Source organism: Ascaphus truei, chromosome 14, assembly GCF_040206685.1.
Source record: "Ascaphus truei isolate aAscTru1 chromosome 14, aAscTru1.hap1, whole genome shotgun sequence".
Lineage (NCBI taxonomy): Eukaryota > Metazoa > Chordata > Amphibia > Anura > Ascaphidae > Ascaphus > Ascaphus truei.
This window is the reverse complement of record NC_134496.1, coordinates 21140810-21158209: the sequence shown is the minus strand read 5'-3', so window position 1 is coordinate 21158209 and position 17400 is coordinate 21140810. Positions and strand designations below refer to the sequence as shown.

The 17400-nt window shown below is 44.2% G+C and overlaps 1 protein-coding gene across 1 annotated transcript in view; it reads left to right on the top strand.

Annotated features, from left to right (window-relative positions):
* The window catches only part of TUT1 (terminal uridylyl transferase 1, U6 snRNA-specific), a 58709-nt gene that overhangs the window by 27464 nt on the left and 13845 nt on the right, over positions 1-17400 (top strand). Inside the window, 2 exon segments of the mRNA XM_075569401.1 lie at positions 14466-14656; positions 15362-15562. Of these exon segments, the coding sequence (XP_075425516.1) occupies positions 14466-14656; positions 15362-15562 (392 nt within the window).

Below are 17400 nucleotides of genomic sequence, written 5' to 3'. Positions count from 1 at the left end.
CAAATTATATAACCTGAGAACCCAAAATGGTCATTCCGACCCAACAGCATTGGAGTCCATAAAAAAATATCTAGACAACTGCCACCTTCCTACATTAACAGAGGAGGAAAACGCAGTACTTAATGCTGAGATATCAAAAGAGGAATTAGAAGAGGCAGTAAAAGTGCTGAAGGTATCCAAGTCCCCTGGCCCCGATGGGTTCACCAATGTTTACTACAAGAGATTTTTGCCAATACTATCCACGCATCTATTAAAAATGTTTAACTATTTCATGGAAGGGAACCCAATCCCTACCTCAATGTCTCTAGCCAATTTAGCCATTATACATAAAGATGGAAGAGACCCGATGCAATGTGGAAGCTACCGTTCAATCTCCCTCCTGAACAATGACCTCAAATTATATAGTAACATTTTAGCAAATAGGTTGAATCCTATTTTACCTAGACTTATAAATGTAGACCAAGTTGGGTTTGTCGCGGGCAGGCAAGCCTCAGACAACACCCGTGAGATAATTAATATAGTAGACCATGTACACCTTACAGGAACCAAAGCAATATTGCTAAGCCTAGACGCAGAGAAGGCGTTCGATAGAATTGACTGGTTATTTCTAGATAACACCCTACGTAAATTTGGCTTCAAAGACACATATCTAGAGGGTGTCCGTAGACTTTACCAAGATCCGTCAGCAATGGTGAAACTCCCAGGGGGCAACCTACAATGATTCAATATTAAAAACGGCACAAGACAAGGATGCCCCCTATCTCCTCTCCTCTTTTACTGACCATAGAACCCCTGGCATCAAAAATTCGAGATAACGTTGACAGCCAAGGGATATAAATTGGAAATAAACAATACAAGATATCCCTGTTCGCAGATGATATAATCCTATCTCTATCCAAACCCCAAATTTCCCTCCCTAATCTCCAAAAAGAACTCCTGGACTTTGGTAAAATATCAGGGTACAAAATCAATAGCGACAAATCTGAAGCTCTAAACTTAAATCTGCCAGAGGTGAAACTACTTAAACTAAATTTTAATTATCGTTGGAGTTCCTCATACATTAAATATCTGGGAGTAAATGTATCAAGGAACTACCAGTCCCTATACCAACACAATTACCCAGCCCTATTCTGGAAACTCAAAAATGACCTAGACAAATGGGAAGGCTATCAAATATCATGGATCGGGAGAATGATCTCGGTCAAAATGAACATACTCCCCAGATTGTTATATTATTTCCAGACTCTCCCGATCCACATCCCTGGCTCAGAATTGAAAAATATCCAGAAACAAATATTTCATTTTATTTGGCAGGGTAAAAAACCCAGGACCGCTAGGTCAGTTCTGCTCTCATCAAGGGGAGAGGAGGCCTTGGAGTCCCAGACATCATAAGAAATTACCCAGCTACGACTGGCAGTAGTATGGAATGCCGATCCAGACCAATATTGCTGGTTAGATATAGAATCACAATACGCCGGCACGCCTTCTCTGCCAGCATGCCTTTGGTCCCTGAACAAAGGAGATACACAAACTAGTAAATTTAAATTAGGACCGATGAGGCACACGTGGGAGATTTGGACGAAATCCAAATTTTAATATAAGCTCACAACCACTAACTCTCAACTCATTCCAATTTTCAAAAATCCCAAATTTCCTCCTGGTTGTGAAATCAGACAATTCGACCAATTTAAATCAAAAAATATCAGAGCAATCGCTGACCTGCTGAGTCTAGGGCAGTTCCTAAGCTACCAAAGATTAAAAAACAAATATGAAATGCCAGAACTGAATGCGTTCAAATATCTCCAGATTCGACACTTTTTACAAAACCTATCCCCAACATTAGAATTTCCCCCTCTCATTAGTTTTGAAAGGCTGTGTAGGAACACAGCTCATCAAAAAGGTCTCATAACGCAAATATACGCCGAAATGGAGAAGTCGGCAGACTCCCCTACCCATGACTACATGTTCAAATGGGCAGCTGAATTGAATATGGTTATAGACAGAGAGGACTGGGAAAGTATATGGGAATCTGCCTCAGTAACTTCCATATGTACCACAACTAAGGAAAACATTTATAAAATACTGTTCCACTGGTATCTTTCCCCAGTCAGATTAAGACAAATCTACCCTCTGGCCTCCGATCTATGCTGGAGAGGCTGCGGACAAAAGGGGGACATGGCCCACATTTGGTGGTCATGCCCAGAAATATTGGCTAACCATACAAACTATAATAAAAGAGGTCACAGACCTCACAATACCCATTGATCCGCTAACCTACTTATTGGCCAGGCCAATGGAGAACATTGACCGCCTAATAAGAAAATTAATCTCCTGCATTCTTACAGCGGCGAGATGTGCGGTGGCCGCCTCATGGAAGAAGGTATCACCCCCTCCCCAAGCAAACAGTGAAAAAAAAGGATCCATGAAGTAATGCTAATGGAAAATCTTTCAGCCTTTCTGAAAAGAACCACAACGTCCTTTTATAAAGTCTGGGAACCATGGCTGACTCAACCAACAGGATAGGATCCCCCATACATAAAAAAGGGATGACCTAAGTATCAGAGAGAAAAGATGTGGGACAGGGTACTGGTGGACAGATAAGGAGGTCGGGAACCAACCACCCCCCTCCCCCCCTTACTCTTTCCCCCCCCCCCCCCTTTTCTCTCTCTCTCTTGTCTGCCCTTCTCGGTCCAAAAAAAGGATCGGATGCATGGCGAGGCTTTCAATGGGAAAAACAAAAAACCCTGTATTAGGCTAAGATATGTATAATGTATAAATGCCTAGTAAAAAATTTGAAACAAAAAAGAGACAAAGAGAAAGTTGATCGGTGTAATCAGCTGCACACACCGGGAAGACAAAGAAGCCGCTCTCTGCAACTCAGGATTAAGGAGCGCAGCTGCCGGTGAGGAGATCGACCTCCACCCCCCCCCCCCCCCCCGAATCGCCCGAAGGCCCCCTACCTGTGGCATCTACTGCGAGGGAAGAAGATGACCGGAGCAGCAACCCTCCCTGGATGAACCCGAAGAACCGGAGAAGTCGCCCAGCATCCGCCTGTTATGGGGCGGCAAAGAGGAGAAGGCAGAGGCATTCAAGCAGATGTTGAAGGAGCAGATTGAGATGGTGTCTTTCTCCCTCATGCCCCCCTTGTCCGGCATTTACGGTGGGAACACACCTGGCATATACCTACTCAGCCTAAATCAGCTGGTAAGGCTGGCAGTCCCACCTTAGAACACTGGGTAGGAAGCCCCGCATAACCGTGAGTACACTAGACTCTACAGCCTGGCCCTATACAACCGAAAGGGATGCCGCTCCGTGAACATCCTCAGAGGTCTGGGAGCTTGGGCTATGGAGGGGAACTAGACTGTTTAAGAGTACAAATCCTAGATATTTCTGCAGACAAACCTTGTTCCCTATGTATGGCTATTGTTTAAACATATATCAGAAATGTAAATAAACCCCTGTGCCCACCCTACTTCCTTTCCCTCTTCACCAAATACCCAAGCTAGTTATATCAAAGAGTGTTGTCCACACTATAGCCATCGCTGTAGAGTAAACACATTGCATGTAGCTGCTGGCTAATGCTGTATCAAGAATATCACATATCCCTCCTCCCCCTCGCCCCTTCCCCCCCTCACTTCCCCTTCCCTCCCCTACTCCCCCCCTCTGCCTCCCCCATTCCCCCCCTCCCCTTGCGGAATATACTAAAAAAAAAACTGTATGACAACATAAATGAAAGGGGGAAAAACTCAAGTTAACTGTATTAGAGGGTCTGGACCCCTCTGATACCCGCCGACCGCCGTTGCCAGATCCACCCCCGAAGGGGCTTTTAGCCCAAATGCTGGTCGCCCATAGGACTGGCAACATTTTGTTAAGGTCTAAATGTAGACCTAATTTCTGCTATTCTCCATCTACTGGTTCTGTCCCAGCAGATCTTTTTTCTATCCCTCCCCCCTCCTCCCTCTCTCCCTCCTCCTCCCTCTCTCCCTCCTCCTCCTCCTCCTCCCTCTCTCCCTCCTCCTCCTCCATGGTACACCAGACCTAGTGCGCACGCAATATATACCTACCTTATGTGTTTGCTGGGGCAAAAACTAGTCTCTAAAGTACCGAACCACGACCTCCCGGTTGGGAAAGGAAAGGTCCTATGGTTTTATATAACAAAAAGACCTAATGGCTAACACAACCACAATTAAGATAATCTCTCTAAATGTAAAAGGCCTACAAAATAACAGAAAAAGGAGGTTGACTCTCCAAGATCTGAAAAGACCAGGGGGTGATATTATATTCCTGCAGGAGACCCACTTCACATCCCAAGACCCACCAAATTTATTTAAAAAAAGTGTTCCCAATGAGCTTTTTTGCATCATTTAGTAGTAAGAAAAGGGGAGTAGCTTTTGTACTCCGACAGGGCACCCCATTCAATCATGTCAAAACAACAGTGGACCCAGAGGGTAGATTTTTAGTGGTATATGGCTCACTTGCTGGCTCGGCGATTGCACTGATCAACATATATGCCCCCAACGAGATCCAAACAGAATTCCTAAAAACAGTTCTCGAGGTTGTTGACCCTGGATATCTGTCGTCGGTTTTGGTCGGCGGAGACCTAAATATGGTCCTAAACCCCACCGAGGACAAATCATCCACAACGGGTCGCCCCCATACAACCCACTCCCAACAAACTGGGAAAAGGTTCAGGGGGATAATCAATGATTTCTCATTGGTGGACATCTGGAGGTCCCAACATCAAGGCCAGCGAGACTACACCTTTTACTCGGCACCTCACCAGACCTATTCCGGCATAGACTACTTTCTGGTAACTAAGAATGTTCTAGAGGCCGCCACTAAGTCAGATATCGGCCCAATTACCTGGTCAGACCACGCCCCTATCACCTTAACCCTCTCCATTCGTGAAATTATATTCCTACTCCTGGAGGTTAAATGACTCCTTATTGAACCATCCCGAGATAAAGAGATCAAAACATCACTTAAGGATTACTTTTTATTTAACTCAGGATCAGTCACTTCCCCAGCAATCCTATGGGAGGCCCATAAGGCAGCGATCAGAGGTAAATTCATCTCTATTTCTTCCCATAGGAAAAAGGTCAAGCTAAAATTGATCAAAGCACTCACAGACAACATTGTCACACTCGAGCAATCACATAAAGCTAACCCATCAAAGAAAATCTATAAAATATTAACCGCAGCCAGATTAAAAGTAAAACAGGCCCAACTAGAAGACGTAGAAAAAGCCCTCAAGTGGACACATCAACAGTATTATGACAAGGGCAACAAGGCCGAAAGACTCTTGGCTAGCAGACTGAGAGGAATACAGAAAAGATCCCAAATAACCGATCAAAAATAGGTCTGGTGAGATACAATATAGTGATAAAAAAATAGCAGAAGAATTTACTAAATTTTATACCAAATTATATAACCTGAGAACCCAAAATGGTCATTCCGACCCAACAGCATTGGAGTCCATAAAAAAATATCTAGACAACTGCCACCTTCCTACATTAACAGAGGAGGAAAACGCAGTACTTAATGCTGAGATATCAAAAGAGGAATTAGAAGAGGCAGTAAAAGTGCTGAAGGTATCCAAGTCCCCTGGCCCCGATGGGTTCACCAATGTTTACTACAAGAGATTTTTGCCAATACTATCCACGCATCTATTAAAAATGTTTAACTATTTCATGGAAGGGAACCCAATCCCTACCTCAATGTCTCTAGCCAATTTAGCCATTATACATAAAGATGGAAGAGACCCGATGCAATGTGGAAGCTACCGTTCAATCTCCCTCCTGAACAATGACCTCAAATTATATAGTAACATTTTAGCAAATAGGTTGAATCCTATTTTACCTAGACTTATAAATGTAGACCAAGTTGGGTTTGTCGCGGGCAGGCAAGCCTCAGACAACACCCGTGAGATAATTAATATAGTAGACCATGTACACCTTACAGGAACCAAAGCAATATTGCTAAGCCTAGACGCAGAGAAGGCGTTCGATAGAATTGACTGGTTATTTCTAGATAACACCCTACGTAAATTTGGCTTCAAAGACACATATCTAGAGGGTGTCCGTAGACTTTACCAAGATCCGTCAGCAATGGTGAAACTCCCAGGGGGCAACCTACAATGATTCAATATTAAAAACGGCACAAGACAAGGATGCCCCCTATCTCCTCTCCTCTTTTACTGACCATAGAACCCCTGGCATCAAAAATTCGAGATAACGTTGACAGCCAAGGGATATAAATTGGAAATAAACAATACAAGATATCCCTGTTCGCAGATGATATAATCCTATCTCTATCCAAACCCCAAATTTCCCTCCCTAATCTCCAAAAAGAACTCCTGGACTTTGGTAAAATATCAGGGTACAAAATCAATAGCGACAAATCTGAAGCTCTAAACTTAAATCTGCCAGAGGTGAAACTACTTAAACTAAATTTTAATTATCGTTGGAGTTCCTCATACATTAAATATCTGGGAGTAAATGTATCAAGGAACTACCAGTCCCTATACCAACACAATTACCCAGCCCTATTCTGGAAACTCAAAAATGACCTAGACAAATGGGAAGGCTATCAAATATCATGGATCGGGAGAATGATCTCGGTCAAAATGAACATACTCCCCAGATTGTTATATTATTTCCAGACTCTCCCGATCCACATCCCTGGCTCAGAATTGAAAAATATCCAGAAACAAATATTTCATTTTATTTGGCAGGGTAAAAAACCCAGGACCGCTAGGTCAGTTCTGCTCTCATCAAGGGGAGAGGAGGCCTTGGAGTCCCAGACATCATAAGAAATTACCCAGCTACGACTGGCAGTAGTATGGAATGCCGATCCAGACCAATATTGCTGGTTAGATATAGAATCACAATACGCCGGCACGCCTTCTCTGCCAGCATGCCTTTGGTCCCTGAACAAAGGAGATACACAAACTAGTAAATTTAAATTAGGACCGATGAGGCACACGTGGGAGATTTGGACGAAATCCAAATTTTAATATAAGCTCACAACCACTAACTCTCAACTCATTCCAATTTTCAAAAATCCCAAATTTCCTCCTGGTTGTGAAATCAGACAATTCGACCAATTTAAATCAAAAAATATCAGAGCAATCGCTGACCTGCTGAGTCTAGGGCAGTTCCTAAGCTACCAAAGATTAAAAAACAAATATGAAATGCCAGAACTGAATGCGTTCAAATATCTCCAGATTCGACACTTTTTACAAAACCTATCCCCAACATTAGAATTTCCCCCTCTCATTAGTTTTGAAAGGCTGTGTAGGAACACAGCTCATCAAAAAGGTCTCATAACGCAAATATACGCCGAAATGGAGAAGTCGGCAGACTCCCCTACCCATGACTACATGTTCAAATGGGCAGCTGAATTGAATATGGTTATAGACAGAGAGGACTGGGAAAGTATATGGGAATCTGCCTCAGTAACTTCCATATGTACCACAACTAAGGAAAACATTTATAAAATACTGTTCCACTGGTATCTTTCCCCAGTCAGATTAAGACAAATCTACCCTCTGGCCTCCGATCTATGCTGGAGAGGCTGCGGACAAAAGGGGGACATGGCCCACATTTGGTGGTCATGCCCAGAAATATTGGCTAACCATACAAACTATAATAAAAGAGGTCACAGACCTCACAATACCCATTGATCCGCTAACCTACTTATTGGCCAGGCCAATGGAGAACATTGACCGCCTAATAAGAAAATTAATCTCCTGCATTCTTACAGCGGCGAGATGTGCGGTGGCCGCCTCATGGAAGAAGGTATCACCCCCTCCCCAAGCAAACAGTGAAAAAAAAGGATCCATGAAGTAATGCTAATGGAAAATCTTTCAGCCTTTCTGAAAAGAACCACAACGTCCTTTTATAAAGTCTGGGAACCATGGCTGACTCAACCAACAGGATAGAAACCCCCATACATAAAAAAGGGATGACCTAAGTATCAGAGAGAAAAGATGTGGGACAGGGTACTGGTGGACAGATAAGGAGGTCGGGAACCAACCACCCCCCTCCCCCCCTTACTCTTTCCCCCCCCCCCCCCCCTTTTCTCTCTCTCTCTTGTCTGCCCTTCTCGGTCCAAAAAAAGGATCGGATGCATGGCGAGGCTTTCAATGGGAAAAACAAAAAACCCTGTATTAGGCTAAGATATGTATAATGTATAAATGCCTAGTAAAAAATTTGAAACAAAAAAGAGACAAAGAGAAAGTTGATCGGTGTAATCAGCTGCACACACCGGGAAGACAAAGAAGCCGCTCTCTGCAACTCAGGATTAAGGAGCGCAGCTGCCGGTGAGGAGATCGACCTCCACCCCCCCCCCCCCCCCCCGAATCGCCCGAAGGCCCCCTACCTGTGGCATCTACTGCGAGGGAAGAAGATGACCGGAGCAGCAACCCTCCCTGGATGAACCCGAAGAACCGGAGAAGTCGCCCAGCATCCGCCTGTTATGGGGCGGCAAAGAGGAGAAGGCAGAGGCATTCAAGCAGATGTTGAAGGAGCAGATTGAGATGGTGTCTTTCTCCCTCATGCCCCCCTTGTACGGCATTTACGGTGGGAACACACCTGGCATATACCTACTCAGCCTAAATCAGCTGGTAAGGCTGGCAGTCCCACCTTAGAACACTGGGTAGGAAGCCCCGCATAACCGTGAGTACACTAGACTCTACAGCCTGGCCCTATACAACCGAAAGGGATGCCGCTCCGTGAACATCCTCAGAGGTCTGGGAGCTTGGGCTATGGAGGGGAACTAGACTGTTTAAGAGTACAAATCCTAGATATTTCTGCAGACAAACCTTGTTCCCTATGTATGGCTATTGTTTAAACATATATCAGAAATGTAAATAAACCCCTGTGCCCACCCTACTTCCTTTCCCTCTTCACCAAATACCCAAGCTAATTATATCAAAGAGTGTTGTCCACACTATAGCCATCGCTGTAGAGTAAACACATTGCATGTAGCTGCTGGCTAATGCTGTATCAAGAATATCACATATCCCTCCTCCCCCTCGCCCCTTCCCCCCCTCACTTCCCCTTCCCTCCCCTACTCCCCCCCTCTGCCTCCCCCATTCCCCCCCTCCCCTTGCGGAATATACTAAAAAAAAAACTGTATGACAACATAAATGAAAGGGGGAAAAACTCAAGTTAACTGTATTAGAGGGTCTGGACCCCTCTGATACCCGCCGACCGCCGTTGCCAGATCCACCCCCGAAGGGGCTTTTAGCCCAAATGCTGGTCGCCCATAGGACTGGCAACATTTTGTTAAGGTCTAAATGTAGACCTAATTTCTGCTATTCTCCATCTACTGGTTCTGTCCCAGCAGATCTTTTTTCTATCCCTCCCCCCTCCTCCCTCTCTCCCTCCTCCTCCCTCTCTCCCTCCTCCTCCTCCTCCTCCCTCTCTCCCTCCTCCTCCTCCATGGTACACCAGACCTAGTGCGCACGCAATATATACCTACCTTATGTGTTTGCTGGGGCAAAAACTAGTCTCTAAAGTACCGAACCACGACCTCCCGGTTGGGAAAGGAAAGGTCCTATGGTTTTATATAACAAAAAGACCTAATGGCTAACACAACCACAATTAAGATAATCTCTCTAAATGTAAAAGGCCTACAAAATAACAGAAAAAGGAGGTTGACTCTCCAAGATCTGAAAAGACCAGGGGGTGATATTATATTCCTGCAGGAGACCCACTTCACATCCCAAGACCCACCAAATTTATTTAAAAAAAGTGTTCCCAATGAGCTTTTTTGCATCATTTAGTAGTAAGAAAAGGGGAGTAGCTTTTGTACTCCGACAGGGCACCCCATTCAATCATGTCAAAACAACAGTGGACCCAGAGGGTAGATTTTTAGTGGTATATGGCTCACTTGCTGGCTCGGCGATTGCACTGATCAACATATATGCCCCCAACGAGATCCAAACAGAATTCCTAAAAACAGTTCTCGAGGGTGTTGACCCTGGATATCTGTCGTCGGTTTTGGTCGGCGGAGACCTAAATATGGTCCTAAACCCCACCGAGGACAAATCATCCACAACGGGTCGCCCCCATACAACCCACTCCCAACAAACTGGGAAAAGGTTCAGGGGGATAATCAATGATTTCTCATTGGTGGACATCTGGAGGTCCCAACATCAAGGCCAGCGAGACTACACCTTTTACTCGGCACCTCACCAGACCTATTCCGGCATAGACTACTTTCTGGTAACTAAGAATGTTCTAGAGGCCGCCACTAAGTCAGATATCGGCCCAATTACCTGGTCAGACCACGCCCCTATCACCTTAACCCTCTCCATTCGTGAAATTATATTCCTACTCCTGGAGGTTAAATGACTCCTTATTGAACCATCCCGAGATAAAGAGATCAAAACATCACTTAAGGATTACTTTTTATTTAACTCAGGATCAGTCACTTCCCCAGCAATCCTATGGGAGGCCCATAAGGCAGCGATCAGAGGTAAATTCATCTCTATTTCTTCCCATAGGAAAAAGGTCAAGCTAAAATTGATCAAAGCACTCACAGACAACATTGTTACACTCGAGCAATCACATAAAGCTAACCCATCAAAGAAAATCTATAAAATATTAACCGCAGCCAGATTAAAAGTAAAACAGGCCCAACTAGAAGACGTAGAAAAAGCCCTCAAGTGGACACATCAACAGTATTATGACAAGGGCAACAAGGCCGAAAGACTCTTGGCTAGCAGACTGAGAGGAATACAGAAAAGATCCCAAATAACCGATCAAAAATAGGTCTGGTGAGATACAATATAGTGATAAAAAAATAGCAGAAGAATTTACTAAATTTTATACCAAATTATATAACCTGAGAACCCAAAATGGTCATTCCGACCCAACAGCATTGGAGTCCATAAAAAAATATCTAGACAACTGCCACCTTCCTACATTAACAGAGGAGGAAAACGCAGTACTTAATGCTGAGATATCAAAAGAGGAATTAGAAGAGGCAGTAAAAGTGCTGAAGGTATCCAAGTCCCCTGGCCCCGATGGGTTCACCAATGTTTACTACAAGAGATTTTTGCCAATACTATCCACGCATCTATTAAAAATGTTTAACTATTTCATGGAAGGGAACCCAATCCCTACCTCAATGTCTCTAGCCAATTTAGCCATTATACATAAAGATGGAAGAGACCCGATGCAATGTGGAAGCTACCGTTCAATCTCCCTCCTGAACAATGACCTCAAATTATATAGTAACATTTTAGCAAATAGGTTGAATCCTATTTTACCTAGACTTATAAATGTAGACCAAGTTGGGTTTGTCGCGGGCAGGCAAGCCTCAGACAACACCCGTGAGATAATTAATATAGTAGACCATGTACACCTTACAGGAACCAAAGCAATATTGCTAAGCCTAGACGCAGAGAAGGCGTTCGATAGAATTGACTGGTTATTTCTAGATAACACCCTACATAAATTTGGCTTCAAAGACACATATCTAGAGGGTGTCCGTAGACTTTACCAAGATCCGTCAGCAATGGTGAAACTCCCAGGGGGCAACCTACAATGATTCAATATTAAAAACGGCACAAGACAAGGATGCCCCCTATCTCCTCTCCTCTTTTACTGACCATAGAACCCCTGGCATCAAAAATTCGAGATAACGTTGACAGCCAAGGGATATAAATTGGAAATAAACAATACAAGATATCCCTGTTCGCAGATGATATAATCCTATCTCTATCCAAACCCCAAATTTCCCTCCCTAATCTCCAAAAAGAACTCCTGGACTTTGGTAAAATATCAGGGTACAAAATCAATAGCGACAAATCTGAAGCTCTAAACTTAAATCTGCCAGAGGTGAAACTACTTAAACTAAATTTTAATTATCGTTGGAGTTCCTCATACATTAAATATCTGGGAGTAAATGTATCAAGGAACTACCAGTCCCTATACCAACACAATTACCCAGCCCTATTCTGGAAACTCAAAAATGACCTAGACAAATGGGAAGGCTATCAAATATCATGGATCGGGAGAATGATCTCGGTCAAAATGAACATACTCCCCAGATTGTTATATTATTTCCAGACTCTCCCGATCCACATCCCTGGCTCAGAATTGAAAAATATCCAGAAACAAATATTTCATTTTATTTGGCAAGGTAAAAAACCCAGGACCGCTAGGTCAGTTCTGCTCTCATCAAGGGGAGAGGAGGCCTTGGAGTCCCAGACATCATAAGAAATTACCCAGCTACGACTGGCAGTAGTATGGAATGCCGATCCAGACCAATATTGCTGGTTAGATATAGAATCACAATACGCCGGCACGCCTTCTCTGCCAGCATGCCTTTGGTCCCTGAACAAAGGAGATACACAAACTAGTAAATTTAAATTAGGACCGATGAGGCACACGTGGGAGATTTGGACGAAATCCAAATTTTAATATAAGCTCACAACCACTAACTCTCAACTCATTCCAATTTTCAAAAATCCCAAATTTCCTCCTGGTTGTGAAATCAGACAATTCGACCAATTTAAATCAAAAAATATCAGAGCAATCGCTGACCTGCTGAGTCTAGGGCAGTTCCTAAGCTACCAAAGATTAAAAAACAAATATGAAATGCCAGAACTGAATGCGTTCAAATATCTCCAGATTCGACACTTTTTACAAAACCTATCCCCAACATTAGAATTTCCCCCTCTCATTAGTTTTGAAAGGCTGTGTAGGAACACAGCTCATCAAAAAGGTCTCATAACGCAAATATACGCCGAAATGGAGAAGTCGGCAGACTCCCCTACCCATGACTACATGTTCAAATGGGCAGCTGAATTGAATATGGTTATAGACAGAGAGGACTGGGAAAGTATATGGGAATCTGCCTCAGTAACTTCCATATGTACCACAACTAAGGAAAACATTTATAAAATACTGTTCCACTGGTATCTTTCCCCAGTCAGATTAAGACAAATCTACCCTCTGGCCTCCGATCTATGCTGGAGAGGCTGCGGACAAAAGGGGGACATGGCCCACATTTGGTGGTCATGCCCAGAAATATTGGCTAACCATACAAACTATAATAAAAGAGGTCACAGACCTCACAATACCCATTGATCCGCTAACCTACTTATTGGCCAGGCCAATGGAGAACATTGACCGCCTAATAAGAAAATTAATCTCCTGCATTCTTACAGCGGCGAGATGTGCGGTGGCCGCCTCATGGAAGAAGGTATCACCCCCTCCCCAAGCAAACAGTGAAAAAAAAGGATCCATGAAGTAATGCTAATGGAAAATCTTTCAGCCTTTCTGAAAAGAACCACAACGTCCTTTTATAAAGTCTGGGAACCATGGCTGACTCAACCAACAGGATAGAAACCCCCATACATAAAAAAGGGATGACCTAAGTATCAGAGAGAAAAGATGTGGGACAGGGTACTGGTGGACAGATAAGGAGGTCGGGAACCAACCACCCCCCTCCCCCCCTTACTCTTTCCCCCCCCCCCCCCTTTTCTCTCTCTCTCTTGTCTGCCCTTCTCGGTCCAAAAAAAGGATCGGATGCATGGCGAGGCTTTCAATGGGAAAAACAAAAAACCCTGTATTAGGCTAAGATATGTATAATGTATAAATGCCTAGTAAAAAATTTGAAACAAAAAAGAGACGGTCTGAAGGACCTGCACTCACAACGAACATAAAAATCGAGCATTTAGAGGGATTATCTCAGAACGAGTGACGTCACCGGATCGAGGTCGAGAGCTGATACATGGAGAGCGAGCCGTCTAATTCAGTCAGAACTTGCCTCGGGGTGGATCCACCTCGAGGTGTGTGAAGCCATGGATGAAGATCACAGAACCCTCATTACTTGCAGCATGCGGCTTGTATACAGGAGTACAGCGTTTGCGATCGGCTGCTGCAGTGCAGAGACAAACCTCTGCGCCTTGTCTCTGTGGTGACATGTCACGTCAGCGGATATCCCGACGCGTTTCGTCACGTGAGTGACTTCATCAGGGGTGAATGGTTGATTCTGGCAGTGAGTTTAAATAGTCTTTGTTGCCCAGCAACGGGTGATACAATTGGAAAGTCAGCTGGAGTCATTAGAAGTCACAGCAATATGAAATGTTACAAGTGTATATAACGAATGACTACCATAGCGACTTGTTAATGGTGACAAAAGTATATAATAGAATTCCAGTCCCGACTTCAGCACAGTTGGCTCAATCAGTGGCTGAGCCACCTGTGCTGAAGCAGGGATATCCTGAAAACCTGACCTGTTGGTGGCCCTTGAGGACTGGAGTTGGCCACGCCTGGTATATACATATATATATATATATATATATGCATATATATATATGCATATATATCACAGATACTGCACCAGCCTTTATAGCGGTGACAGAACACACAGAGCGGGATCCCCTATGTTGCAGTTTGTGACCCCTGCAACCTGTATTTGATCTCCTCATCCCCCTCCCGCAGGCCCCAGCCTGTCTGATCACCTGTGCGGCCGACGTCACCTGCGTCTGTGTGAGGAGCGAGAGCGGCGCCAACAGCAGCAAGAGCGCAGCGTCTACGTCAGCGGCTTTCCCCGGGACACCGCAGAAGGTCAACTGAAGGACCTCTTCCAGGAAATTGCTCCCGTCGGGAACATCATGATGGACAAGGACAGGGTAAGAAGACTGCCCCTATACAACCCACCCTCCCTATTACCCCCCCCATACTACCCTCCCTCCCTGTTACCCCCTGTACTAACCTCCCTATTACCCTCCCTGTTACCCCCTATACTACCCTCCCTGTTACCCCCCCTATTCTACAACCCTCCCTGATACCCACCCTATACTACCCTCCCTGATACCCACCCTATACTACCCTCCCTGATACCCACCCTATACTACCCTCCCTGATACCCACCCTATACTACCCTCCGATACCCACCCTATACTACCCCCCCTATACTACCCTCCCTGTTACCCACCCTATACTACCCTCCCTGTTACCCCCCCTATACTACCCTCCCTGATACCCACCCTATACTACCCTCCCTGTTACCCCCCCTATACTACCCTCCCTGATACCCCCCTATTCTACTACCCACCCTATACTACCCTCCCTGATACCCCCCTATTCTACTACCCTCCCTGATACCCACCCTATACAACCCTCCCTGATACCACCCCCCTATACTACCCGCGCTCCCTGATAACCCCCCCTCTATTCTACCTACCCTCTTGGTTACCAAACCCCTATACTATATACTCCCCTGATGCTCCCTCCTGATTTCCCCTGCCCCCCCTTCTACTGCACCCTTCCCCTTGTTATTACCACTCTGACGTGTGTTACAGACCACCCCTCTTACCCAAGCTCTCCTCCCGCAGGGCCTGTATGCCATTGTGGAGTTTGTGAGCAGGGAGGGGGTATGCGCGGCTCTGACACAGACTCAGATCAGCCTGGGGGGGCAGCGCCTAAAGGTGAAACCGCGAGAGAAGAAGGAATTCCAGAAGAAGAGGGGGGGGCCCCGAAACCTGCAGCCCCCCGACCCCCAGGCCCTAAGCACAGAGCTGATACATTGCACCGATGTAAGAGTGGGAAGGAGACCTGGGGGGGTATATATATTATACAGGGTGTGTCTGTTTACAGGAGGGATGTGTGTGTGTGTGTGTGTGTGTGTGTGTGTGTGTGTGTGTGTGTGTGTGTGTGTGTGTGTGTGTGTGTGTGTGTGTGTGTGTGTGTGTGTGTATACACACCAGAAGCACTCTACAATACTCCAAGATATACGTCGTATAGTGGTGGCTTATGAGACTAAAAAGTTTACTATCACTGCATACTATGTAACCATATCATGTTAGACAAATTACAACATCATTTCTAACTGGGAGGTATTCTGAGTCACGCTTCTCATAGATGCATCTACCTGTGTTAGTTATAGAGCTATTTGTTATTCTATGCACCATAGGTCTTACACTATCTGACTGCCCTCTATGGGGAATGCATTTTAGGACTGCTGATCATGATGCATTGTAACTCATTATTGCTACAACTGCACCTTCTCAATGATTCCTGAGTTAGGTCTGTCACACACATATATATATATACTTATGTGATAGTCACACATTATCTAGTGTATCCTAGGCTTTGTATTATCTGATTACCCCAGAATGGGAGTGCATTGCAGCGGCTGTGGCTTTACCTAGATAATACATATTGTAAGCCTTATTGATACTAGTGTTGGGAATTATACCAACAGATTCACTCTGAGTCATGTATTCAAAAGCAGGCAGCAATGGTGTTATAATACACAGGATTATTTGTATGACCACTTAATTACTATATACCCTTCTGTGTATTGTATCTATAATGATTACATTGGCTTCCGATGGGGTGTGTCTCGGATCACCCTATTTGAGATATCACTTTGAGACACTTATTGGAATTATTTATTTATTTATAAAATGTTTTACCAGGAAGTAATATATTGTGAGTTACCTCTCGTTTTCAAGTATGTCCTGGGCACAGAGTTAAGACAAATAATAATACATGGTTACAAATACAGTTATATAAACGAACAAGGTTATACACTATATACAAGATATTGCATGCACAGTTAAAGATAATATATGTTATAGGCGTATGTAACTGTTACAGACCAGATTAAAATGTGAGACAACCTTAGATTTGAAAGAACTTAAACTGGTGGTGGATGTGAGAGTCTCCGGTAGATTGTTCCAGTTTTGGGGTGCACGGTAAGAGGAGGAGCGGCCCGATACTTTGTTCAGCTTTGGGACCATGAACAGTCTTTTGGAGTCAGATCTCAGATGATAAGTGCTGCATGTGGTTGGGGTGAGGAGCTTGTTCAGATAGATGGGTAGCTTGCCCAGAAAGTATTTGAAGGCAAGACAGGAAAGATGAACTTTGTGCCTAGACTCAAGTGATGACCAATCTACTTATTTGAGCATTTCGCAGTGATGTGTGTTGTAGTTGCATTGTAGTAAGCAATTGTACTTACCTCACTGATGTTTATCCAGTAGTGTACCTCGCATTCGCCTTTCCTTAGGGATTTTTTTTTTAAATTATTCACTGTACATATATTCACTTGAATCGTTGTTTATTATTTAAAAATGTATTGTTTTTCATACTATGTAATTGATGACCTCTCTACTCTACACTCTACCAATCTCGTCAGTTCTTTTCTTCGAAGTATTGCTATATAAGTAGTTATCTATCTGCTTTACATTGCACAATAGGAATATTAAGATTCCATGTCTATATAAGTCTCCATAGATTTCTACATCTAGAGTGCAGTGTAAGGGATCTAGTGTAGGCTTAATGCTGGACACTTGTTGATTTAATAGGTTAATGGTTGTCCCTATGCACCGATGTATATGTATAATTACCTCTTGATCTAAATTGGGTGAGC